Below are 27,277 nucleotides of genomic sequence, written 5' to 3' on the forward strand. Positions count from 1 at the left end.
GGTCCCCCAGGTCCTGTCAGGGCTCAGTCTCACACGAAGGTGATCCGGGTCCTGGCAGGGTTTTTGGGGTCACACACAGGTCCTGGCAGGGTTTTGGGTCACAGAAAGGTCCTGGCAGGATTTTTGGGGTCCCCATTCCAGGTTCACACAAATGTGATCCGGGTCCTGGCAGGGTTGACCTGCAGCACGTTGAGCCCCTCGTACTCTGCCAGGGCCTGGCTGACCTGGTCAGGGGTGAATCCCCGAGCCCCCAGGACCTCCAGGGCGTGGGGGAGGGGCAGCGAGCGCCCCCCGGGCCCCCCCAGCTCCCGCAGGACCCCGAAAATCGCCTCCGAGGGACGGGGGCACCTGGGGAGAGAGAGAGCAAAAAAAATTTTAAAAAAATCCCCAAAAACTTCCCTGAAATGCCCCAAAAATCCACCCAGAAATCCCTGAAATTCACCCAAAAAATCCCCCCAAAATCCCCCCCAGGACCCCGAAAATCGCCTCCGAGGGACGGGGGCACCTGGGGGGGAAAGGGAGAGAATGAGCCAAAAAAATCCCAAAAGCATCCTAAAAAACATCCCAAAAACATCCTGAAAAACATCCTAAAAACTTCCCTGAAATGTCCCAAAAATCCCTGAAATATCCCCCAAAAAATCCCTCCCAAAATCCCAAAAATCCACCCCAAAATCCCTGAAACACCCCTGAAAAATCTCAGAAACACCATCCCAAAAGTCCCTGAAATTCACCCCAAAAATCCACCCAAAAATCCCTGAAATATCCCACAAAAATCTAAAAAAAACCCCATCCCAAAATCCCAGAAATCCACACAAGAATTCCTGAAATTCACCCCAAAAATCCACCCAAAAATCCCTGAAAATATAAAAAAAATCCGTCCCCAAAATCCCAAAAATTCACCCAAAAATCCCCCCCAGGACCCTGAAAATCGCCTCCGAGGGGCGGGGACACCTGGGGAGAGAGAGCAAAAAACATCCTGAAAAACATCCCTGAAATATCCCTGATATGTCCCTGAAATGTCCCAAAAATCCCTGAAATTCACCCAAAAAAATCCCCCCAAAATCCCCCCAGAATCCCAAAAATCGCCTCAGAGGGACAGGGGCACCTGGGGGGGAAAGGGGGAGAATGAGCCAAAAAAATCCTAAAAAATATCCCTGAAATCCACCCAAAATCCACCCAGAAATCCCTGAAAATATAAAAAAAAATCCGTCCCCAAAATCCCAAAAATTCACCCCAAAATCCCTGAAATTCACCCCAAAAAATCCCCTGAAAATCCCCCCCAGGACCCCAAAAATCGCCTCCGAGGGATGGGGGCACCTGGGGGGAAAAGGGGGAGGGTGAGTAAAAAAATCCCAAAAATCATCCCTGAAATCCACCCAAAATCCACCCAAAAATCCCTGAAAATATAAAAAAAATCCGTCCCTAAAATCCCAAAAATTGACCCCAAAATCCCTGAAATTCCCCTGAAAAATCTCAGAAAAACCATCCCAGAAGTCCCTGAAATTCACCCAAAAATCCCTGAAAATATCCCAGAATAATCTAAAAAAAATCTGTCCCAAAATCCCAGAAATCCACCCAAAAATCCCTGAAATTCACCCCAAAAATCCATCCCAAAATCCCTGAAATACCCCTGAAAAAATCTCAGAAAAACCATCCCAAAAGTCTCTGAAATTCACCCTAAAATCCACCCAAAATCCTTGAAATTCACCCCAAAAATCCCCCCAAAATCCCTGAAAAATCTAAAAAAAATCTGTCCCCAAAATCCCAAAAATTCACCCAAAAATCCCTGAGATCCACCCAAAAATCCCTGAAATATCCACAAAAAAATCCCTCCCAAAATCCCCAAAATCCCCCCCAAATCCCCTAAAAACCTCCCTGAAATTCCTCCAAAATCTCCCTGAAAAATCTCAAAAAAATCCCTCCCCAAAATTCCTGAAATCCCCCCAAAATCCCCTTTAAAATCCTCCCACAAATCCCTGAAAAATCTCCCCCAAAATAGAAAAAAATCCCCCCCAAATCCCCTAAAAAATCCCTGAAATCCCCTCAAAAATCTCAACAAAAATTTCCTTCCCAAAAACCTCCAAAATCCTCAAAAAAATCTGAAAAAAATCCCCTCCAAAATATCCCAAAAAATCTGAAAAAAATCCCCCAAATCTAAAAAAAAATCCCCCCAAAATTCTCCACAAAATCAAAAAAAATCCCGTCAAAAATTCTCCCAAAATCCCAAAAAAAAAAAAAAAATCCCAAAAAAATCCCCCCAAAAATTCCTAAATTTTCCCAGAATTCCCAAATTTTCCCCAGAATTCCCAAATTTTCCCCAAATTTCCCACCTGGGGGTGGGGTCGGGGTCCCCCCTCAGGGAGTCCCGGGCGGCCTCGAGCAGCCTCAGAGCCTCGCTGACGTCGTCCTTCTCCACCACAGAGCCGAGCCTCAGACGGGCCTGGAAACACCAAAAATCACCAAAATTAACCCAAAATCAGCCTCAAAAAATCATCAAAATCAGCTCAAAAATCACAGTAAAAACAGCCCAAAAATTACCAAAATTAGCCCAAAAATCACAGCAAAATCAACCCAAAAATGGCCAAAATCAGCCCAAAAATCACAGCAACATCAACCCAAAAATGGCCAAATTCAGCCCAAGATCAGTCTCAAAAATCACCAAAATCAGCTCAAAAATCACAGCACAAACTGCCCCAAAAATCACCAAAATCACCTCAAAAGTCACAGCAAAATCAACCCAAAAATGGCCAGAATCAGCCTAAAATCAGCCTCAAAAAATCACCAAAATCAGCTCAAAAATCACAGCACAAACTGCCCCAAAAATGGCCAAAATTAACTTAAAATTGTCCTCAAAATCAGCTCGAAAATCAACCTAAAATCAGCCCAAAAATCACAGCAAAAACTGCCCCAAAAACGGCCAAAATCAGCCCAAAAATCACAGCAAAATCAGCTAAAAAATCACAGCACAAACTGCCCCAAAAATGGCCAAATTCAGCCCAAAATCAGCTCAAAAATCAACCTAAAATCAGCTCAAAAATCACAGCAAAAACAGCCCAAAAATTACCACACAAACTGCCCCAAAAATGGTCAAATTCAGCTCAAAAATCACAGCAAAATCAACCCAAAAATGGTCAAATTCAACCCAAAAACAGCCTCAAATTCACAGAAAAATCAGCTCAAAATCACAGCACAAACTGCCCCAAAAATGGGCAAAATTAACTTAAAATCAGCCTCAAAATCAGCTCAAAATCACAACAAAACCAGCCCAAAAATGGCCAAATTCAGCCCAAAAACAGCCTCAAAAAATCATCAAAATCACCTCAAAAATCACAGCACAAACTGCCCCAAAAATGGCCAAAATTAACTTAAAATCAGCATCAAAATCAGCTCAGAAATCAACCCAAAATCAGCTCAAAATCACAACAAAACCAGCCCAAAAATCACAGTAAAAACAGCCCCAAAAATGGCCAAAATCAGCCCAAAATCAGCACCAAAAATCACCAAAATCAGCCCCAAAATGTTGGGTTTCGGTTTGATTTTGGGGCTGATTTTGGGCTGAATTTGGTGAATTTTTGGAACTGATTTTGAGGTGATTTTGGTGATTTTTGGGGCTGATTTTGGGGTGGTTTGGCCCAGCAGGGTCCTGGCAGAGGTGTAACAACAGAGCCAGTGTGACACTGGGGGTCAGTGCTGGTCAGTGCTGGTCAGTGATGGTCAGTGCTGGTCAGTTGGGGTCAGTGATGGTCACTGGTCCATACTGGTCCATACTGGGGGGGTCAGTGGTCAGTACCAGGGCAGTGACCAGTCTGAGGATGGCCAGCAGGGTCCTGGCAGAGGTGTAACAACAGAGCCACTGTGACACTGGGGGTCAGTCAGTGCTGGTCAGTGCTGGTCAGTGCTGGTCACTGATGGTCACTGGTCCATACTGGGCGGGTCAGTGGTCAGTACCAGGGCCGTGGCCAGTCTGAGGATGGCCAGCAGGGTCCTGGCAGAGGTGTAACAACAGAGTCACTGTGACACTGGGGGTCAGTGCTGGTCAGTGCTGGTCAGTGCTGGTCAGTGCTGGTCAGTGCTGGTCAGTGATGGTCAGTGATGGTCACTGGTCCATACTGGTCCATCCTGGGGGGGTCAGTGGTCAGTACCAGGGCAGTGGCCAGTCTCAGGATGGCCAGCAGGGTCCTGGCAGAGGTGTAACAACAGAGTCACTGTGACACTGGGGGTCAGTGCTGGTCAGTGCTGGTCAGTGCTGGTCACTGGGGGGTCAGTGGTCAGTACCAGGGCAGTGGCCAGCCTCAGGATGGCCAGCAGGGTCCTGGCAGAGGTGTAACAACAGAGTCAGTGTGACACTGGGGGTCAGTGCTGGTCAGTGCTGGTCAGTGATGGTCAGTGCTGGTCAGTGATGGTCAGTGATGGTCACTGGGGGGGTCAGTGGTCAGTACCAGGGCCGTGGCCAGTCTCAGGATGGCCAGCAGGGTCCTGGCAGAGGTGTAACAACAGAGTCACTGTGACACTGGGGGTCAGTGATGGTCAGTGCTGGTCAGTGCTGGTCAGTGATGGTCACTGGTCCATACTGGGAGGGTCAGTGGTCAGTACCAGGGCCGTGGCCAGTCTCAGGATGGCCAGCAGGGTCCTGGCAGAGGTGTAGAGCCCGTCCCCGCGCCCCTCCCGCCGCAGCTCCACGTAGGCGGCCGTGACGAACTCGCCCAGGGCCTCGGGCAGCAGTGGCGAGCGGCGCCGGCACGTGGCGATGTAACGCCTGGGGAGAGAGAAATTCAAATTAAATAAAATTAAAATTAAAATTAAAATTAAAATTAAAATTAAAATTAAAATTAAAATGAGAGGGGACAGGTGGCGATGTAACGCCTGGGGGGAGAAATTCAAATAAAAATAAATAAAAATAAAAATAAAAATAAAAATTAAAATTAAAATTAAAATGAGAGGGGACAGGGGGCGATGTAACGCCTGGTTGGGGAGAGAAATTAAAATAAAAATAAAATTAAAATAAAAATTAAAATAAAAATTAAAATTAAAATGAGAGGGGACAGGTGGCGATGTAACGCCTGGGGAGAGAAATTAAAATAAAAATAAAATTAAAATAAAAATTAAAATAAAAATTAAAATTAAAATGAGAGGGGACAGGTGGTGATGTAACACCTGGGGAGAGAAATTAAAATAAAAATAAAATTAAAATAAAATAAAAATAAAAATTCAAATTAAAATGGGAGGGGACAGGTGGCGATGTAACGCCTGGTGGGGAGAGAAATTCAAATAAAAATTAAATTAAAATAAAAATAAAAATTCAAATTAAAATGAGAGGGGACAGGGGGCGATGTAACGCCTGGGGGGAGAAATTAAAATAAAATAAAATTAAAATTAAATAAAAATAAAAATGATAGGGGACAGGGGGTGACGTAACGCCTGGGGAGAGAAATTAAAATAAAAATTAAATTAAAATATAAATAAAAATTAAAATTAAAATTAAAATGAGAGGGGACAGGGGGCGATGTAACGCCGGGGGGGAGAGAAATTAAAATTAAATAAAATTAAAAATAAAAAAAAAATTAAAATTAAAATTAAAATTAAAATAAAAGGGGACAGGGGGTGATGTAACGCCTGGGGAGAGAAATTAAAATGAAATTAAATTAAAATTGAAATTAAAATTAAAATGAGAGGGGACAGGGGGTGATGTAACGCCTGGGGAGAGAAATTAAAATAAAATAAAATTAAAATATAAATATAAATACAATTAAAATGAGAGGGGACAGGGAGCGATGTAACGCCTGGGGAGAGAAATTAAAATTAAATTAAATTAAATATAAATATAAATACAATTAAAATGGGAGGGGACAGGGGGTGATGTAACGCCTGGTGGGGAGAGAAATTAAAATAAAAACATAAATAAAATAAAAATAAAAATAAAAATAAAAATAAAAATAAAAATGAGAGGGGACAGGGGGTGATGTAACGCCTGGTTGGGAGAAAAATAAAAATAAATAAAAATAAAAAATAAAGAAATAAAAATAAAAATAAAAATAAAAATTAAAATAAAAATAAAAATTAAAATAAAAATAAAAATAAAAATAAAAATGAGAGGGGACGGGGTGATGTAATGCCTGGTTGGGGAGAAAAATAAAAATAAAATAAAAATAAAAATTAAATTAAAAATTTAAATTAAAATATAAATAAAAATAAAATAAAAATTAAAATTAAAATTAAAATGAGAGGAGATGGGGGATGTAACGTCTGTTTGGGGGGAAAAATAAAAATAAAAATAAAATAAAAATAAAAATTAAAATGAGAGGGGACAGGGAGCGATGTAACGCCTGGGGAGAGAAAACGGGAATTTGGGGTGAATCTTGGGGTGAAAAATGCAGATTTTGGGGTGGGTTTTGATGGATTTTGGGGATTTTGGCGCCCCCACCTCATGAGTTTCATGTCCAGCGGGCGGAAGGCGCTGGGCGGCTCCCGGCTGTGCCGGTGCACGAAGGTGATGTGCTGGGCCAGCCTGGAATGGCGGGAGCGACAAAATTGGGGAACGGCGCCAAAACGGGGGGTGGAGAGTCAACACAACCCAACTGAACACAACCCAACACAACCCAACCCAACCAAACTCAACCCAACCCAACTCAACCCAACCCAACACAACCCAACCCAACAAAACTCAACTCAACACAACCCAACCCAACCCAACTCAACCCAAACCAATCAAACTCAACCCAACCCAACTCAACTGAACCAACCCAAGCCAACTCAACCCAACCCAACTGAACCCAATCCAACCCAACCCAACTCCACCAAACTCAACCAACCCAACCCAACTCAACTCAACCCAACCCAAACTCAACCAATCCAACCCAACTGAACCCAATCCAACCCAACCCAACTCAACGAACTCAACCCAACTCAACCAACCCAACCCAACTCAACCCAACTCAACCAAACCCAACCCAACCCAACTGAACCCAACCCAACTCAACCAACCCAACCCAACTCAACCCAACTAAACCCAACCCAACTCCACCAAACTCAACCAACCCAACCCAACTCAACCCAACCAAACTGAACACAACCCAACCCAACTGAACCCAACCCAACTCAACCAACTCAACCCAACCAACCCAACCCAACCCAACTGAACTCAACCCAACTCAACCCAACCCAACTCAAATTCAACCAACCCAACCCAACTCAACCCAACTCAACTCAACCAACCCAACCCAACTTGACCAACCCAACCCAACCAAACTCAACCAACCCAACCCAACTCAACCCAACTAAACCCAACCCAACTCCACCCAACTCAACCAATCCAACCCAACTGAATACAACCAAACTCAACCCAACCCAACTCAACCAATCCAACCCAACTCAACCCAACTCAACCAAATGCAAACCAACCCAATTCAACTCAACCCAACTCAACTCAACCAACTCAACCCAACTAAACCAACCCAACCCAACTCAACCCAACACAACACAACTGAACAAAACTCAACTGAACCCAACCCAACTCAACCAACCCAACCCAACTCAACCCAACCCAACCAAACTGAACACAACCCAACTCAACTGAACCCAACCCAACTCAACCAACCCAACCCAACTCAACCCAACCCAACTCAACCCAACTGAACACAACCCAACCCAACTGAACCCAATCCAACCCAACCCAACTCAATCCAAGCCAACCCAACCACCCCAACTCAATCAACCCAACCCAACTCAACCAAACCCAAACCCAAAGACCCTTCCATTGACCCCAACCCAACCCAACCCCAAAGACTCTTCCATTGACCCCAACCCAACCCAAAGACCCTTCCACAGACCCCCTCCCCGTGCCCCCGGCTCACCGCAGGTCGCGGTCGCGCTGGGGCCGGTCCTGCAGCAGCCAGAGCAGGTCGAAGCGGGACAGCAGCGCCGCCGGCAGCTGCAGGTTGTGCTCCAGGCTGCGCCGCGGGTCGTAGCGGCCCAGCGCGGGGTTGGCGGCGGCCAGCACGGCGCAGCGCGCGTTGAGCGTGGCCATGACGCCGGCCTTGGCCACGGACACGCTCTGCTGCTCCAGCACCTCGTGCACGGCCACGCGGTCGCTGTCCAGCATCTTGTCGAACTCGTCGATGCAGCACACGCCGCGGTCGGCCAGCACCAGGGACCCCCCCTCCAGCGTCAGCTCGCCGCTCTGCGGGTCCCGCAGCACCGCCGCCGTCAGCCCCACGCCCGACGAGCCGCGCCCCGTCGTGTACTGGCCTGGGGGGTGGGGAAAAGGTGAGGGAGAGGAGGGTGGTGAGGAAGGAAAAGAAGAAAAGGAGGAGGAGGAAGAAAGGGAAACAATGAAAAAGGAGGAAGGATAAAAAATGAGGAGGATGAGCAGGAGGAGGAGGAAGAGCAGGGGAGGAAGAAGAGGAGGAGCAGGAGGAGGAGGAACAAGGGAGGAAGAAGAGGAGGAGGATGACAGGAGGAGGATGAGGAGGAAGATGAGAGGAGGAAGAGGGGGAGGAAGAGGAGGATGAAGATGATGAGAGGAGGAGGAGGAGCAGGATCAGGGGATGAAGAAGAGGAAGAGAAGGATTGGGGGATGAAGAAGAGGAGGTGAAGGATGAGGGGAGGAGGAAGAAGAGGAGGAGCAGGAGCAGGAGGAACAAGGGAGGAAGAAGAGGACGAGGATGAGGGGGAGGAGGAGGAAGATGAAGATGAGAGGAGGAAGAGGGGAGAAAGAGGAGGATGAGGATGATGAGAGGAGGAGGAGGATGAGGGGGAGGAAGAGGAAGATGAGAGGAGGAAGAGGGGAGAAAGAGGAGGATGAGGATGATGAGAGGAGGAGGAGGACCAGGGGAGGAGGAGCAGGATCAGGGGATGAAGAAGAGGAAGAGGAGGATCAGGGGATGAAGTAGAGGAGGAGGAGGAGAAGGAGGAGGAGGAGGGGAGGAAGAATAGGAGGAGGAGGAGGGGAGGAAGAAAAGGAAGAGGAGGATCATGGGAGGAAGAGGAGGATGATGGGAAGAAGAGGAGGAGGAGGATCAGGGGAGGAAGAGGAGGAGGAGGATGATGGGAGGAAGAGGAGGGAGAGGAAGATGCTGGAAGAGGAAGATGCTGAGGGGACGAAGAAGAGGAAGAGGAAGATGCTGGGAGGAAGAGGAGAATGCTGAGGGAATGAAGAAGAGGAAGATGAGGATCAATGGAGGAAGAGGAGGAAGATGAGGAGCATGATGGGAGGAAGAGGAGGATGCTGACGGGAGGAAGAAGAGAAAGATGAGGATGATGGGAGGAGGATGCTGAGGAGAGGAAGAGGAGGATGCTCAGGGGATGAAGAAGAGGAAGAAGAGGAGGATCAGGGGAGGAAGAGGAGGATGTTGAGGGGAGGAAGAGGAGGATACTGAGGGGATGAAGAAGAGGAAGATGAGGATCAGGGGAGGAAGAGGAAGATCAAGGAAGGAAGAGGAAGAAGAGGGGGATGCCGAGGGGCCGAAGGCCGCACTCACTGCGCGGCGCCAGGCGGTCGATGTAGGTCAGCAGCTGGGACTTGGCCACACCTGGATCCCCCATCAGACAGATGTTGATGTTCCCTGGGAATGGAAACAGCTGGAATTGGGGCGGGAAATGGTCCCGGGGCTTTCCCAGGAACTCCTGGGGTTTTTCGGGGAATTTTCTGGAATTTTCTGGGGTTTTTCTGGGATTTTTCCTGGGGTTGCTCTGGGATTTTTCTGGAATTTTCCTGGGGTTTTTCTGGAATTTTCCTGGGGGTTTTCCTGGATTTTTCCTGGGGTTTCTCTGGGATTTTTCTGGAATTTTCCTGGGGTTTTTCCGGAATTTTCCTGGGTTTTTTCTGAGATTTTTCTGGAATTTTCCTCGGGTTTTTCCCAGGATTTTTCTGGAATTTTCCTGGTTTTTTTCCAGGACTTTCCTGGAATTTTCCTGGTGCTTTTCCAGGATTTTTCTAGAATTTTCTGGGGTTTTCCCAGGATTTTTCTGGAATTTTCCTGGGGTTTTTCTGGAATTTTCCTGGAATTTTCCTGGGGTTTTTTCCAGGATTTTTCTGGAATTTTCCTGGGTTTTATCCAGGATTTATTCTGGAATTTTCCTGGGGTTTTCCCAGGATTTTTCTGGAATTTTCCTGGGGTTTTCTAGGATTTTTCTGGAATTTCCCTGGGTTTTTTCGGGATTTTTCTGGAATTTTCCTGGGGTTTTTCCGGAATTTTTCTGGGTTTTTTCCGAGATTTCTCTGGAATTTTCCTGGGGTTTTTCTGGAATTTTCCAGTTTTTTTCTGTTTTTTTCCCCAGGATTTTCCCAGCGAGATTTATCTGGGATTTTCCCAGGATTTTTCTAGAATTTTCCTGGGGTTTTCCCAGGATTTTTTGGGGATATTTTGGGATATTTTTTGGGGTGTTTCAGGTATATTTTGGGATGTTTTTTGGGATATTTTTTGGGATGTTTCAGGTATATTTTGGGATGTTTTTTGGGATATTTTTTGGGATGTTTCAGGGATATTTTGGGATGTTTTTTGGGATATTTTTTGGGATATTTTGTTGTATTTTTGGCTGTTTCCTTCACCCCTGATGCACATGCCCCACGGGCTCCTCTCCACGCCCCCATGGGATTTTAATGGAATTTTTATGGAATTTTCCCAGTATTTTTTGGGATATTTTAGGGTTATTTTGGTGTATTTTGGGATGTTTCCCTTACCCCGAATTCGCATCCCCCTGGGGCTCCTCTCCACGCCCCCATGGGATTTTTATGGAATTTTTATGGAATTTTCCCAGGATATTTTGGGATATTTTAGGATATTTTTTGGGATGTTTCAGGGATATTTTTGGCTGTTCCCCTCACCCCGAATTCGCATCCCCCGTGGGTTCCTCTCCACGCCCCCATGGGATTTTTATGGAATTTTCCCAGGATATTTTAGGGATATTTTGGGTATATTTTAGGGATGTTTTAGGATATTTTTTGGGATGTTTCAGGTGTATTTTTGGCTGTTTCCCTCACCCCTGATGCGCATCCCCCGGGGGCTCCTCTCCACGCCCCCCATGGGATTTTTATGGAATTTTCCCAGGACATTTTGAGGATATTTTGGGATATTTTAGGATATTTTTTGGGATGTTTCAGGGATATTTTTGGTGTATTTTTGGCTGTTTCCCTTACCCCTGATGCGCATCCCCCTGGGGCTCCTCTCCACGCCCCCCATGGGATTTTTATGGAATTTTTTTGGGATATTTTAGGATATTTTGAGGATATTTTAGGGATATTTTAGGATATTTTTTGGGATGTTTCAGGTATATTTTGGGATATTTTTGGCTGTTTCCCTCACCCCTGATTCGCATCCCCCGCGGGCTCCTCTCCACGCCCCCCATGGGATTTTTATGGAATGTTCCCAGGATATTTTGGGATATTTTAGGATATTTTTTGGGATGTTTCAGGGATATTTTTGGCTGTTTCCCTCACCCCGAATTCGCATCCCCCTGGGGCTCCTCTCCACGCCCCACCCCCATGGGATTTTTATGGAATTTTCCCAGGATTTTTTGGGTATATTTTGGGGATGTTTCAGGGATATTTTTGGGTTATTTTGTTGTATTTTGGGGTGTTTCCCTCACCCCTGATGCACATGCCCCACGGGCTCCTCTCCACGCCCCCCATGGGATTTTTATGGAATTTTAATGGAATTTTCCCAGTATTTTTTGGGATATTTTAGGATACTTTTGGGGTTATTTTGGTGTATTTTTGGCTGTTTCCCTCACCCCTGATGCGCATCCCCTGGGGGCTCCTCTCCACGCCCCCCACGGGATTTTTATGGAATTTTCCCAGGATATTTTGGGATATTTTAGGATATTTTTTGGGATGTTTCAGGGATATTTTGGGATGTTTTTGGGGTGTTTCCCTTACCCCAAATTCGCATCCCCCTGGGGCTCCTCTCCACGCCCCCATGGGATTTTTATGGAATTTTCCCAGGATATTTTAGGGATATTTTAGGATATTTTAGGGATATTTTGAGGATATTTTTTGGGCTGTTTCAGGTATTTTTTGGCTGTTTCCCTCACCCCGAATTCGCATCCCCCGGGGGCTCCTCTCCACGCCCCCCATGGGATTTTTATGGAATTTTCCCAGGATATTTTGAGGATATTTTGAGGATATTTTAGGGATATTTTGAGGATATTTTTTGGGCTGTTTCAGGTGTATTTTTGGCTGTTTCCCTCACCCCTGATGTGCATCCCCCGGGGGCTCCTCTCCACGCCCCCCATGGGATTTTTATGGAATTTTTTGGGGATATTTTGAGGATATTTTAGGGATATTTTAGGATATTTTTTGGGATGTTTCAGGTATATTTTGGGATATTTTTGGCTGTTTCCCTCACCCCGAATTCGCATCCCCCGGGGGCTCCTCTCCACGTCCCCCATGGGATTTTTATGGAATTTTCCCAGGATACTTTGAGGATATTTTGAGGATATTTTGAGCATATTTTTTGGGATGTTTCAGGGACATTTTTTGGGATGTTTCAGGGATATTTTTGGCTGTTTCCCTCACCCCGAATTCGCATCCCCCGGGGGCTCCTCTCCACGCCCCCCATGGGATTTTTATGGAATGTTCCCAGGATATTTTGAGGGTATTTTAGGATATTTTTTGGGATGTTTCAGGTATATTTTGGTATATTTTTGGCTGTTTCCCTCACCCCGAATTCGCATCCCCCGGGGGCTCCTCTCCACGCCCCCCACCAGCAGCAGCAGCAGCGATTTCTTCACGTCCTCGTGGCCGAAGATCTCGGGGGCGATGGAGGCGGCGAGCTTCCCGTAGAAATCCTCCTCTGGAACAGGATTCATTAATTATTAATTATTAATTATTAATTACTAATAGCTCATGGTAATGCAATCCTCCTCTGGAACAAGATTCATTAATGACTAATCATTAATATTAAATTACTAATGTCTAACAACTCATGGTAATGGAATCCTCCTCTGGAGCAAGAATAATTAATAATTAATCATTAATAATTAATGACTAATGTCTAATAAATCATGGAAATTAAATCCTCCTCTGGGAGACAAATTAATTCATAATAATTAATGATTAATGACTCATGGTAATGAAATCCTGTTCTGGGAGCAAAATTAATTCATAATTAATCATTAATAATTAATGACTAATAACTCATGGAAATGAAATCCTCCTCTGGGAGCAAAATTAATTCATAATTAACCATTAATGATTAATGACTAATAACTCATGGTAATGGAATCCTCCTCTGGGTACAAAATTAATTAATAATTAATCATTAATAACTAATGACTAATGTCTAATAACTCATGGTAATGACATTCTCCTCTGGGAGCAAAATTAATCATCAGTAATTAATAATTAATGATTAATGATTCATGGAAATGAAATCCTCCTCTGGGAGCAAGATTAATTAATAATTAATGATTAATAACTAATACCTCATAATAATGGAATCCTCCTCTGGGAGTAAAATTAATTCATAATTAATCATTAATGATTAATGACTAATAACTCATGGAAATTAAATTTTTATCCCCCAAAAATCACCATTTTTTCCCCCAAAATCCCATTTTTTCCCCAAAATTTCACTTTTTCCCCCAAAATTTCACTTTTTTCCCCAAAATCCCATTTTTTCCCCAAAATTTCATTTTTCCTGCCCCCAAAATCACCATTTTCCCCCCAACATTTCACTTTTTTTTCACCTCAAAATCATCATTTTTCCTCTAAATAATCCAAATTTTTCACCGTTTTTTCCCCAAAAATCACCATTTTTTCCCCAAAAAACCCATTTTTTCCCCCCAAAATCCCACTTTTTCCCCAAAATTTCACTTTTTCCCCCCAGTCTCACCTGTGCCCGTGATCTGCTGCAGCTCCTCAGGGTTCAGCTCCCCTTGCTCCCCCTCCCCATTTTTATCCCCCAAAAATCCCATTTTTTTCCCCCAAATTTCACTTTTTTTACCCAAAAATCACCATTTTTCCCCCAAAATTTCATTTTTCCTGGCCCCCAAAATCACCATTTTTCCCCCCAACATTTCACCTTTTTTTTACCCCAAAATCACCAATTTTTCCCCTAAATAATCCAAATTTTTCACCGTTTTTTTCCCCAAAAATCACCATTTTTTCCCCAAAAAACCCATTTTTTCCCCCCAAAATCCCACTTTTTCCCCAAAATTTCACTTTTTCCCCCCAGTCTCACCTGTGCCCGTGATCTGCTGCAGTTCCTCAGGGCTCAGCCCCCCTTGCTCCCCCTCCCCATTTTTATCCCCCAAAAATCCCATTTTTTTCCCCCAAATTTCACTTTTTTTTACCCAAAAATCACCATTTTTTCCACAAAATTTCATTTTTCCTGCCCCCCAAAATCACCATTTTTCCCCCCAACATTTCACCTTTTTTTCACCTCAAAATCACCATTTTTTCCCCTAAATAATCCAAATTTTTCACCATTTTTTCCCCAAAAATCACCATTTTTTCCCCCAAAATCCCATTTTTTCCCCAAAATTTCACCTTTTTTCCCCAAAATTTCCCTTTTTCTCCCCAAACCCACCTGTGCCCGTGATCTGCTGCAGCTCCTCAGGGCTCAGCTCCCCTGCTCCCCCCTCCTCCTCCTCGCTCTTGTTCACCTTGCACACCTGGTGCCCCTCCAGGAATGTCTCTGACAGCAGCCCCTGGTGGGGGAAAAAATGGGAATTTTGGGAAAAGAACAGGATTTGGGGAAAAACAGAGATTTGGGGAAAAAAAGAGATTTGGGGAAAAAACAGGATTTGGGGGGAAAAGTGGGGATTTGGGGGAAAAACAGGATTTGGGAAAAAAGCAGAGATTTGGGGGAAAAAAAACAGATTTTGGGAAAAAATAGGATTTGGGGAAAAAACAGGATTTTGGGAAAAAAAACAGAGATTTGGGGGGAAAAACAGAGATGGGGGAAAAACAGAGATTTGGGGGGAAAACAGAGATTTGGAGGAAAAACAGAGATTTGGGGGAAAAAGATTTTGGGAAAAAATAGGATTTAGTGAAAAAACAGGATTTTGGGAAAAAACAGAGATTTGGGGGGGAAAAACAGGATTTGGGGAAAAAACAGGATTTGGGAGAAAACAGGGTTTTGGGAAAAAACAGAGATTTGGGTGGAAATGGAGATTTGGGGAAAAAACAAGAGATTTTTGGCCCCCCAGGTGTGTTGTATCCAGGTGTCAGCAGGGCCAGGAAGGGGAGTTCAGGGGGATCCCAGGTGTGGATTTTAGGATTTCAGGTGTGGATTTTGGGGTCTCAGGTGTGGATTTTGGGGTCCCAGGTGTATGTTGGGTGTGCCCAGGTGTATTTGGGGACTCACCTGTGTGAGCTGCCTGAAGCCAGGCCGCAGCAGGGGCAGGAAGGGAAGTTCAGGGGGGTCCCAGGTGTGGATTTTGGGGTGCCAGGTGTGCCCAGGTGTGTTTTGGGTGTGCCCAGGTGAGTTTTTGGGATCTCAGGTGTATTTTGGGGACTCACCTGTGTGAGCTGCCTGAAGCCAGGCCGCAGCAGGGGCAGGAAGGGGAGTTCTGGGGGAATCCCAGGTGTGGATTTTGGGGTCCCAGGTGTGGATTTTGGGGTCCCAGGTGTATGTTGGATGTGCCCAGGTGTATTTTGGGGACTCACCTGTGTGAGCTGCCTGAAGCCAGGCCGCAGCAGGGGCAGGAAGGGGAGTTCTGGGGTGTCCCAGGTGAGGTTTTTGGATTCCCAGGTGTGGATTTTGGGGTCCCAGGTGTGCCCAGGTGTGTGTTGGATGTACCCAGGTGTATTTTGGGGACTCACCTGTGCGAGCTGCCTGAAGCCAGGCCGCAGCAGGGGCAGGAAGGGGAGTCCTGGGGGATCCCAGGTGTGGATTTTGGGGTCCCAGGTGTACTTTGGATGTGCCCAGGTGTGTGTTGGGTGTGCCCAGGTGTGTTTGGGGACTCACCTGTGTGAGCTGCCTGAAGCCAGGCCGCAGCAGGGGCAGGAAGGGGAGTCCTGGGGAATCCCAGGTGTGGATTTTGGGGTCCCAGGTGTGCCCAGGTGTGTTTTTAGGATCTCAGGTGTGTTTTGGGACTCACCTGTGTGAGCTGCCTGAAGCCAGGCTGCAGCAGGGGCAGGAAGGGGAGTTCTGGGGGGGTCTCAGGTGTGGATTTTGGGGTCCCAGGTGTGTGTTGGGTGTGCCCAGGTGTATTTTGGATGTGCCCAGGTGTATCTGGGGACTCACCTGTGTGAGCTGCCTGAAGCCAGGCCGCAGTAGGGGCAGGAAGGGGAGTTCTGGGGGGGTCTCAGGTGTGGATTTTGGGGTCCCAGGTGTGCCCAGGTGTGTTTTGGGTGTGCCCAGGTGAGTTTTTAGGATCTCAGGTGTATTTTGGGGACTCACCTGTGTGAGCTGCCTGAAGCCAGGCCGCAGCAGGGGCAGGAAGGTGCCCGTGACCCTGACGTGGTCCCCGGGCTGGGCCTGGCGCGTGTTGGCCCCGCTCAGGTGCAGCGACAGCGAGCGCGGCAGGTGACCCACGGGCACCTGGTCAGACTGGAGACAGGGACAGGTGAGGCCTTGGGGACATTCGGGGGACATTTTGGGGCATTTTCAGGTTGTTTTGGGGACGCTGAAGTGAATTTTGGGGATTTTTCTGGGCACTTAAAGTCAGTTCTGCGGAGATTTTTGGACATTTGGGGACTTTTGTGGGAGATTTTTGGGACATTAAAGTTGGCTCTGATAAAGTTTTTGGATACTTGGTGACATTTTGGGACATTAAAGACAATTTGAGGGCGTTTCTGGGACATTTTGAGCAGTTTTGGGGCATTTCAGGACAGTCTGGGGACATTCCAAGCCAATTTTGTGGACTTTTGGGACATCCTGGGACATTTTTGAAACATTTTGGGACATTTGAGGACATTAAAATCAACTCCAGGAAGATTTTGGGGACATTTGAGACAATTTTGAGACATTCAGAACAACCATTGTAGTTTTGAAGGCCCCGACTGCCATTTTGAAGCCAATTTTGAGTGAATTTTTTAGGATTTTGGAGTTTCCTGAGTGAATTTTTCTGAGATTCGGGGTTTTTAATATTCCCCCCTCACTCAGGAGCTCCTGAAACCTCAATTCCTGAAATTTGGTGTAGTTGGAGCCAATTTTAAAACCCTGGAGTCCACTTTAAAGGCCCCAGCCACAATTTTGAAGGCCTCGGTGGCCATTTGGGAACCATTTCTGAGGGGATTTGGAAATTTCCCGAGGGAATTTTTAGGGAATTTGGGGTCTCCCATCAGGAATTTGGGGATCCCCTCTCACTCAGGACCTCCTGGATCCTCAATTCCTGAAATTTGGTGGATTTGGAACTAATTTTAAGTCATTGGAGTCTACTTTAGAACCCTAGCCATCATTTTACAGGCCGCAGTGGCCATTTTGGAGCCATTTCTGAGGGGATTTTGGAGATTCCTGAGGGAATTTTTGGGGATTTTGGGATCCCCCCTCACTCACGTGCTCCTGAATCGACAATTCCCGAAATTTGGTGGATTTGGAACCAATTTTAAGTCATTGGAGTCTACTTTAGAACCCTAGCCATCATTTTACAGGCCCCAGTGGCCATTTAGGAGCCATTTCTGAGGGGATTTTGTAGATTCCTGAGGGAATTTTTGGGGATTTTGGGATCCCCCCTCACTCACGTGCTCCTGAATCCTCAATTCCCGAAATCTGGTGAATTTGGAGCCAATTTTAAAACCCCTGGAGCCATTTTACAGGCCCCAGCCACCATTTTACAGGCCCCGGTGGCCATTTTGGAGCCATTTCTGAGGGGATTTTAGAGTTTCCTGAGCAAATTTTTGGGATTTTGGGGTCTTTTCTCAGGAATTTTGGGATCCCTCCTCACTCAGAAGCTCCTGAATCCTCAATTCTTGAAATTTGGTGGATTTGGAGCCAATTTTAAAATGCTGGAGTCCACTTTACAGGCCCCAGACACCATTTTACAGGCCCCGGCAGCCATTTTAAAGCCATTTCTGAGGGGATTTTGGAGTTTCCTGAGGGAATTTTTTGGGATTTCGGGGTCTCCTGTCAGGAATTTGGGGATCCCCCCTCACTCACGTGCTCCTGGATGCGCAGCTCCTGGAATTTGGTGAATTTGGAGCCCCGGCTCTGCAGGTAGAGCCGCCCCCCCGAGCGGTTGGTTTGGCACTCCCGGCTCGGGCACAGCAGCAGCGGAGTAAAAGTCGGGCCCTCGATCTGAGAAAAAAACCCAAAAAATTCAGAGAAACCCCCCAAAAATTCATCTGAACCCCAAAAATCCACCTGGATTGCAAAAATCCACCTGAATTGCAAAAATCACACCTGAAACCCCAAAAATCCCCCAGAAGTGCCCCTTGGAAAAGGCGGGAAAATGGCGCCTTCGATCTGTGAGGGGAAACCTCAAAAATTCAGAGAATTCCCCTAAAATTCCACCTGAAATCCCCCAAAAATCCATCTGAATCCCAAAAATCCGACCTGAATCCCCAAAAATCCACCCCAGATCCCAAAAAATCCGCCAAAAGCGCCCCTGGGAAAAGGCAGGAAAATGAGGCCTTCAATCTCTGAGGGGAGGCCCCAAAAAGTCACAGAATTTCCCCAAAAATTCACAGAATCCCCCCAAAAAATCCACTCTGAACCCCCCAAAAAATCACCTGGATTGCAAAATTCACACCTGAACCCCAAAAAAATTCACCTGCACCCAAAAAAATCCACCTGAATTGCAAAAAATCACACCTGAACCCCCAAAAATCCCCCAGAAGTGCCCTTGGAAAAGGCGGGAAAATGGCGCCTCCGATCTGTGAGGGGAGACCTCAAAAATTCAGAGAATTCCCCCAAAATTCCACCTGAAATTCTGCCAAAACTCCTGAAATTCCATAAAAATCTTCTCCCAGTCCCTCCCAGTATATCCCAGTCCTTCCCAGTACCGGCTGGTAGGTCTCAGCCCCGCACTGGTCGCAGCTGTAGGTGGCACTGGGACCCCAAACCCCCCCAAAAAATCCATTTTAAACCCCTTTAAATGGCTCCCAGTCCCTCCCAGTATATCCCAGTTTGTCCCAGTATATCCCAGTACCGGCTGGTAGGTCTCAGCCCCGCACTGGTCGCAGCTGTAGGTGGCACTGGGACACCAAACTGTCCCCAAATCCCCTCAAAAACCCAAAAAAATCCCTTTAAAACCCCTTTAAATGGCTCCCAGTGCCTCCCAGTATATCCCAGTCCTTCCCAGTACCGGCTGGTAGGTCTCAGCCCCGCACTGGTCGCAGCTGTAGGTGGCACTGGGACACCAAACTGTCCCCAAATCCCCCCAAAAACCCAAAAAAATCCCTTTAAAACCCCTTTAAATGGCTCCCAGTGCCTCCCAGTATATCCCAGTCCCTCCCAGTACCGGCCGGTAGGTCTCGGCCCCGCACTGGTTGCAGCTCTAGGTGGCACTGGGACACCAAACTGTCCCCAAAGCCCCCCAAAAACCCAAAAATAATCCCTTTAAATGGCTCCCAGTCCCTCCCAGTATATCCCAGTTTGTCCCAGTTTATCCCAGTATATCCCAGTATATCCCAGTTTGTCCCAGTTTATCCCAGTATATCCCAGTACCAGCTGGTAGGTCTCAGCCCCGCACTGGTCGCAGCTGTAGGTGGCACTGGGACACCAAACTGTCCCCAAATCCCCCCAAAAACCCAAAAAAATCCCTTTAAAACCCCTTTAAATGGCTCCCAGTGCCTCCCAGTATATCCCAGTTTGTCGCAGTACCGGCTGGTAGGTCTCTGCCCCGCACTGGTCACAGCTGTAGGTGGCCACCCGCAGCAGTGGCCGCACGTCGCTGGCCCGGGTCACGATGCCCTGCACGGTCACCAGGGCCCCGATGCTGCTGGCACGGAGATCCCGCGGGGACAGGGCCTTGGAGCCGGAGGGGGCGCGGAAATACAGCTCGCTTTGGGGGAAAAAACGGGGATTTTGGGTAAAAATGGGGGGAAAACAGGGTGAAAATGGAGATTGTGAGGGGAAAATGGGGTTAAAATGGGGTAAAAATGGGATAAAAATGGAGTTTTTGGGGTAAAATGGGGCCCAGAGCTCCTGAGGGGACAGGGCCTTGGAGCCGGACGGGGCGCGGAAATACAGCTTGCTTTGGGGGAAAAAAATAGGGATTTTTGGTGAAAATGGGATATAAATGGGGATTGTGAGGGGAAAATGGGGTTAAAATGGGGTAAAAATGGGATAAAAATGGAGTTTTTGGGATAAAACTTGGCCCAGAGCTCCTGAGGGGACAGGGCCTTGGAGCCGGACGGGGCGCGGAAATACAGCTCGCTTTGGGGGAAAAAATGGAGATTTTGGGAAAAATGGGGTGAAAACAGGGTAAAAATGGAGACTGTGAGGGGAAAATGGGGTAAAAATGGGGTAAAAATGGGATAAAAATGGGATAAAATGGAGCCTGGATCTCCTGAGGGGACAGGGCCTTGGAGCCGGAGGGGCCCGCAAATACAGCTCGCTTTGGGGGAAAAACGGGGATTTTGGGAAAAATAGGGGTGAAAACTGAGGTAAAAATGGGATAAAAATGGGAATTTTGGGGTAAAAATGGGATAAAAATGGGAATTTTTGGGGTAAAATTTGGCCCAGAGCTCCTGAGGGGACAGAGCCTTGGAGCCAGACGGGGCGCGGAAATACAGCTCACTTTGGGGGGAAAAAACGGGGATTTTGGGTAAAAATGGGTGGAAAATGGGGGGAAAATGGGATAAAAATGGGGATTGTGAGGGGAAAATGGGGTTAAAATGGGGTAAAAATGGGATAAAATGGGATAAAATGGGGCCCAGAGCTCCTGAGGGGACAGGGCCTTGGAGCCGGACGGGGCGCGGAAATACAGCTCGCTTTGGGGGAAAAACGGGGATTTTGGGAAAAATGGGGATTGTGAGAGGGAAAAAATGGGGATTGTGAGGGGAAAATGGGGTAAAAATGGGATAAAAATGGGATTTGGGGGGTAAAAATGGGGTAAAATGGGATAAAATGGGGCCCAGAGCTCCTGAGGGGACAGGGCCTTAGAGCCAGATGGACGTGGAAATACAGCTCGCTTTGGGGAGAAAAAGGGGATTTTGGGAAAAATGGGGGGAAAATGGGGATAGAAACGGGGATTGTGAGGGGAAAATGGGGTAAAAATGGGATAAAAATGGGGATTTGGGGGGTAAAATGGGATAAAATGGGGCCCGGAGCTCCTGAGGGGACAGGGCCTTGGAGCCGGACGGGGCGCGGAAATACAGCTCGCTTTGGGGGAAAAAAAGGGGATTTAGGGAAAAATGGGGGGAAAACTGAGGTAAAAATGGGGATTGTGAGGGGAAAATGGGGTAAAAATGGGATAAAAATTGAGGTTTTGGGGTAAAAATGGGATAAAAATGGGATAAAATGGGGCCTAGAGCTCCTGAGGGGACAGGGCCTTGGAGCAGGATGAGGTGTAGAAGTCCAGCTCGCTTTGGGGTGAAAAATGGGGATTTGGGGAAAAAATGGGGGGAAAATGGGATAAAAATGGGGATTGTGAGGGGAAAATGGGGTAAAAATGGGGATTTTGGGGGGGAAAATGAGGGAAAAATGGGAATTTTGGGGGAAAATGGGGTGGCTCCCACAGGGACAGTGGCTTGGAGCAGGGCACAGAAATACAGCTGGTTTTTGGGGGGAAAAACGGGGATTTTGGGAAAAATGGGAATTGTGAGAGGGAAAAACGGAAGAAATGGGGGAAAATGGGATTTGAGGGGGATGTGGGTGAATTTTGGAGGATCTGGGTGGGACTGGGAAGGATTTAAGGAAGCAGGAGAAGGTCTGGGGGGGTTTTGGGGATTGTGGGGTGCTCAGGAATTGGGTCTGGGGTCCCCAGGGCCCTGCCCAGACTCACAAACGCCGCAGCAGCTCCGGGGGGAATTGATTCTGGGGGGTCCTGGGGGCTCCCCCAGCCCGGCCCCGCTGCTCCAGCAGCAGCCTGTGCTCCAGGTAAACGTCCAGGGGGTCCCGAGCTGGGGCCTGGGGGGGAAAAAATTTGGGGAGGGGGCTCAGGAGGGGATCTGGAAGAGCCTCACCTAAAATTGTCCCAAAATTCAGCTCAAAATTACCCAAAATTCCCATTAAAAAACAGTAAAAAATGCCCTAATATCACCCTGAAATCTCTCCAGGACCCCTCAAACCTCACAAAAACGCCCCCCAAACTCCCTCACGACCCTTTAAAATCTCTTAACTCCCCCAAAATCTCCTAAAAATCCACAAAAATCCCAAATCTGGGGCTCCTCGACCTCGGCAGAGCCGTAGAGGGGCAGCAGCTCGTGGGCAGTGATGTCCAGAGTGATGGACACTGACCCCTCATGACCCTAAATCCCCTCAAGACCACCCAAAATCCATCCAGGACCCCCCAAAATCCATCCAGGACCCCCCAAAATCTCCTAAAAACCCCCAAAAATCCCAAATTCGTGGCTCCCCGACCTCAGCAGAGCCGTAGAGGGGCAGCAGCTCGTGGGCTGTGATGTCCTGAGTGATGGACATTGACCCCTCATGACCCTAAATCCCCTCAGGACCCCCAAATCCCACCAAAACCCATCCAGAACACCCCAAAAATCCCAAATTTGGGGCTCCCCGACCTCAGCAGAGCCGTAGAGGGGCAGCAGCTCGTGGGCAGTGATGTCCTGAGTGATGGACATTGACCCCTCATGACCCTAAACCCCCTCAGGACCCCTCAAAATCCATCCAGGACCCCCCAAAATCTCCTAAAAACCCCCCAAAATCCCAAATTCGTGGCTCCCCGACCTCAGCAGAGCCGTAGAGGGGCAGCAGCTCGTGGGCAGTGATGTCCTGAGTGATGGACATTGACCCCTCATGACCCTAAATCCCCTCAGGACCCCCCAAAACCCCCTCAGGACCCCCCAAAAATCCCGAATTCAGGGCTCCCAGACCTCGGCAGAGCCGTAGAGGGGCAGCAGCTCGTGCACAGCGTCCGAGAAGACGCGGCCGTAGCGCCGCACGTTCTCCACCACGGCCTCGGCCAGCTCGGGGTCATCCTCGGCCACATCGTCCAGGGCCACCCACAGGGCCGCCTGCTCCCGGCGGGCCAGGGCCGTCTGGGGGGGAAAATGGGAATTTGGGGTGAAAAATTGGGAGGTTTAGGGTGGAAAATTGGGGTTTGGGGTGGAAATTGGGGGTTTTGGGGTGGAAAATGGGAATTTGGGGTGGAAAATTGGGAGTTTTGGGGTGAAAAATGGGGGTTTTGAGAGAAAAAGGGGGATTTGGGGGTGGATATTGGGAGTTTGGGGTGGAAAATGGGAATTTGGGGTAGAAAATTGGGGTTTGGGGTGGAAAATCGGGAGTTTTGGGGTGGAAAATTGGGGTTTTGGGAGAAAAAGGGGGGTTTGGGGGCGGATATTGGGAGTTTGGGGTGGAAAATCGGGGTTTGGAGGGGATAAATGGGAGTTTTGGGGTGGAAAATGGGAGTTTTGGGGTGGAAAATTGGGAGTTTTGGGGTGGAAAATGGGGGTATTGGGGTGGAAAATGGGAGTTTGTGGGGGAAAATTGGAGTTTTGGGGTGAAAAATGGGGGTTTGGTGGGGAAAAATAGGGGTTTTGGGAGAAAAAGGGGGGTTTGGGGGTGGATATTGGGAGTTTGGGGTGGAAAATTGGGGTTTGGAGGGGATAAATGGGAGTTTTGGGGGGGAAAATGGGAGTTTTGGGGTGAAAAATCGGAGTTTAGGGGGGATTTGGGAGGGTGGGATGGGTTTTGAAGGGGTTGGGGAGGATTTGGGGGATTGGGATTTGGGGAGTTTGAAAAGTTTTGAGGAGATTTTCGGGGATTGGGAGAGAGTTTGGGGGGATTTTGGGTGGGTGAGAAGGGGTTTGAGGGGATTTGGGATGCTGAGAAGGGACTTGGCGAAGAGATTTTGAGTTGTTAAAAAGAGGTTTAGGGGGGTTTAGGGAGCATTTGGGTGGGAGTTTGGGGGAATGAGAATTATTTGATGGAGTGGGAGGGGATTTGTGGTGGAATTTGTGGGGGATCAAGGTGGAACCTGAGGGATTTTGGGGAGATTTGGGGTAAATTTGGGGTAAATCTGGGGGTGCCGGCCCTCACCAGCTGATCCCGGTACGGGAATTCCTTGCGCCCGTCGGCTCCATCCCGGTAAAATTCCTGAAAAAATCGCTTGGCTTTCTCTGAGGGGAAAAAAGCGAGAGGGGAGGATCAGAAACAGCAGGAAGGGTCCCGATATCGGGGGGAATGTCCCGATAATCGGGAGTGGGCGATCCCGATAAAGGATCAATAACGGAGTCCCGGTGCCCCCCGCTCGACCCAAACCTTTCTCGCTGTCGTAGTCGCGCGGGGCCATGGCGGGGCCGCTCCTGCCGCGATTCCCTGTCGCGATTTTCCCCTCACGGTCGCGATTTTCCCCTCACGATCGCTCCCCCCCTTTTCCCGCCACGGCTTTCCCCTCACGGCGAGTGGCGCGAAAATCCAGCGTCACGTGACGGCCGGCGGCCAATCAAAACGCAGGGACCACCCTCCGCGTGACGACGGCGTCGACCAATCACAACAGAGGACGCGTAAACGCGGAGATGAACCCAGCCAATAGAAAGACTCATTAGGGCACACGTGATATTAAACCACGCCCACAGTGGGCGGGGCCGCGCGGGCGGCGGCGGCGGGAACCGGCGCGGAGGTTCGGGGGGCCCGGAAGGGGCTTGGCCACGCCCCCTCTTAAAGGGGCCGCGTCGCTTTTTGGGGGGGATTTTGGGGTTTTTTTGGGGGGTCTTGAGGGGATTTTGGGGGGCGGGGGGGTTGGGAGGGGCGGGGTCTGCGTGGGGATCGGGTTTTGGGGGGGGCTCAGGTTTGGGGGGGCTCCGTTTTTGGCGGGTTCAGGTTTGGGGGGGGCGGGCTCAGTTTTGGGGCGATTTTGGGGGATTTTGGGGCTCTCTGAACCCCGATTTTCCCATTTTTCTCCCCAGATGATTTCCCAGCTCTTCATCCTCAGCTCCAAGGGCGATCCCCTCATCCACAGGGATTGTATCCCCTCAGAAATAGCCCAAAATAGCCCAAAATCACCCCAAAATACCCCAAAATCACCCCAAAATACCCCAAAATCACCCCCAAACCTCTTTAGGACCCTCTGAACCCCCCCCAAAATCCCCTCAGATTTCCCTGATCACCCCAAATTCCCCCAAGAACCCCAAAATCCCCCCCCCAGGCCCCCCAAAATTTCCCGAAATACCCCAAATTTCCCCCAAATCCCGCCAGGATTTTGGATTTAGATCCCCCAAATTTCCTTTACCCTGTCCAGGACTCCCCAAAATCCCCGAAATTTCCCCAAAATCCCCTCCAAGACCCCCCAAATTCCCCCAGGATCCCCCAAATTTCCTTCAAATCGACTCCAGGACCCCCCAAAATCCCCCAAATTTCCCCCAAATTCCCCCCAGGACCCCCAAAATCCCCCACAGAATCCCCCAAATTCCCCCCAAAATCCCCTCCAGGACCCCCCAAATTCTCCCTAGGACTCCCCAGGACCCCCAAATTCCCTTGACCACCTCCAGGACCCCCAAAATCCCCCAAATTTCCCCCAAAATCCCCTCCAGGACCCCCCAAATCTCCCCCAAACTCCCTCCAGGAACCCCCAAATCTCCCCCAAATTCCCCCCAGGACCCCCCCAGGACTCCCAAATTTCCTTGACCCCTCCCCAGAATCCCCCAAATTCCCCCCAAAATCCCCTCCAAGACCCCCCAAATTCCCCCCAAATCCCCTCCAGAACCCCCAAATCTCCCCTAGGAACCCCCCAGGACCCCCAAATTCTCCCCAAATCCCCCAAATTCCCCCCCAGGACCCCCCAGATTCCCCCCAGGACCCCCCAAAAACCCGAAATTCCCCCCAAATTTCCCCAAATTCCCCCCAGAACCCTCTAAATTCCCCCCAGGACCCCCCCAGGACCCCCCCAAATTCCCCCAGATCCCCTCCAGGACCCCCCAAATTTCCTTGACCCCCCCAAGACCCCCCAAATCTCCCCCAAATTCCCTCCAGGACCCCCCAAAATGCCCCCAGGACCCCCCAAATCTCCCCCAAAATCCCCTCCAAGACACCCCAAATTCTCCCCAGATCCCCCTCAGGACCCCCCAGGACCCCCAAATTCCCTTGATCCCCTCCAGGACCCTCCAAATCCCCCCAGGACCCCCAAAATCTCCCCCAGGACCCCCCAAATTCCCCCCAAAATCCCCTCCAAGACCCCCAAAATCACCCCAGGACCCCCCAAAAACCCCAAATTTACCCCAAATCTCCCCCAAATTCCCCCCAGGACCCCCCAGGACCCCCCAAATTTCCTTGACCCCCCCCAGTCCGTGGGGACCCCGCCCTGTCCCCCCGGGAGGTGACGGATCAGTTTTTACCGCGGGGTCACGGCCGGCGGCGCCCGGAGCCCCGTGTTCATGGTCAGGGAAATTCGGGGATTTTGGGGGAAATTTGGGGAAATTTGGGGAAAATTTGGGGAAATTTGGGGGATTTTTGGGGATTTTGGGGAAATTTTGGGGGATTTTGAGGGAATTTTGGGGAATTTTTTGGGAATTTTGAGGGAATTTTGGGGATTTTTGGGGGATTTTGAGGGAATTTTGGGGAATTTTGGGGAATTTTGAGGGAATTTTGGGGATTTTTTGGAATTTTGGGGGATTTTTTGGGAATTTTGGGGAATTATGGGGGATTTTTTGGGAATTCTGAGGGAATTTTGGGGAATTTTTGGGGAATTTTGGGGGATTTTTTGGGAATTTTGAGGGAATTTTGGGGAATTTTGGGGAATTTTGAGGGAATTTTGGGGAATTTTGGGGGATTTTGGGGGAATTTTGGGGAATTTTGGGGGATTTTGAGGAAATTTTGGGGAATTTTGGGGGATTTTTTGGGAATTTTGAGGGAATTTTGGGGGATTTTTTGGGAATTTTGAGGGAATTTTGGGAAATTTTGGGGGATTTTTTTGGAATTTCGAGGGAATTTGGGGGGATTTTGGGGAATTTCAGGGAATTTCAGGGAATTTCATGGAAATTCAGGGAAATTTTGGGGAATTTTGGGGAATTTTGGGGGATTTTTTGGGAATTTTGGGGAAATTTTGTGGGAATTTTGGGGAAATTTGGGGGATTGTTTTGGAATTTTGAGGGAATTTTGAGGGAATTTTGGGGGATTTTTTGGGAATTTTGGGGAAATTTTGGGGAATTTTGGGGGATTTTTTGGGAATTTTTTGGGAATTTTGGGGATTTTTTGGGAATTTTGGGGGATTTTGGGGAATTTCAGGGAATTTTGTGGAAATTCAGGGAAATTTCGGGGAAATTTGGGGAATTTGGGGG

General features: G+C 48.3%; 1 protein-coding gene and 1 long non-coding RNA gene across 2 annotated transcripts; one reads left to right on the forward strand and one right to left on the reverse strand.

Moving 5' to 3' along the window:
- On the reverse strand, positions 1 to 24,428 carry MCM7 (minichromosome maintenance complex component 7). Its single transcript, XM_033086744.2, has 15 exons — positions 24,264 to 24,428; positions 24,042 to 24,121; positions 22,877 to 23,041; positions 21,832 to 21,956; positions 19,707 to 19,887; positions 18,042 to 18,179; positions 16,344 to 16,493; positions 14,526 to 14,646; positions 12,657 to 12,788; positions 9,477 to 9,560; positions 7,851 to 8,244; positions 6,422 to 6,505; positions 4,594 to 4,756; positions 2,331 to 2,440; positions 1 to 348 (listed from the first exon to the last, which is right to left on the reverse strand). The coding sequence occupies exons 1-15, from the start codon at positions 24,292 to 24,294 to the stop codon at positions 144 to 146; spliced, it is 2,163 nt and encodes a 720-aa protein (XP_032942635.1). The 5' UTR covers positions 24,295 to 24,428; the 3' UTR covers positions 1 to 143.
- Positions 24,429 to 24,557: 129 nt separating this feature from the next.
- Positions 24,558 to 26,426, forward strand: LOC117011389. Its single transcript, XR_004420943.2, has 3 exons — positions 24,558 to 24,624; positions 24,911 to 24,968; positions 26,285 to 26,426. It is a non-coding gene; the product is annotated as an uncharacterized LOC117011389 (long non-coding RNA).
- The last annotated feature ends 851 nt before the right edge of the window (positions 26,427 to 27,277 follow it).

The sequence above is a fragment of the Catharus ustulatus genome, unplaced genomic scaffold (genome assembly GCF_009819885.2).
Source record: "Catharus ustulatus isolate bCatUst1 unplaced genomic scaffold, bCatUst1.pri.v2 scaffold_129_arrow_ctg1, whole genome shotgun sequence".
Taxonomy (NCBI): domain Eukaryota; kingdom Metazoa; phylum Chordata; class Aves; order Passeriformes; family Turdidae; genus Catharus; species Catharus ustulatus.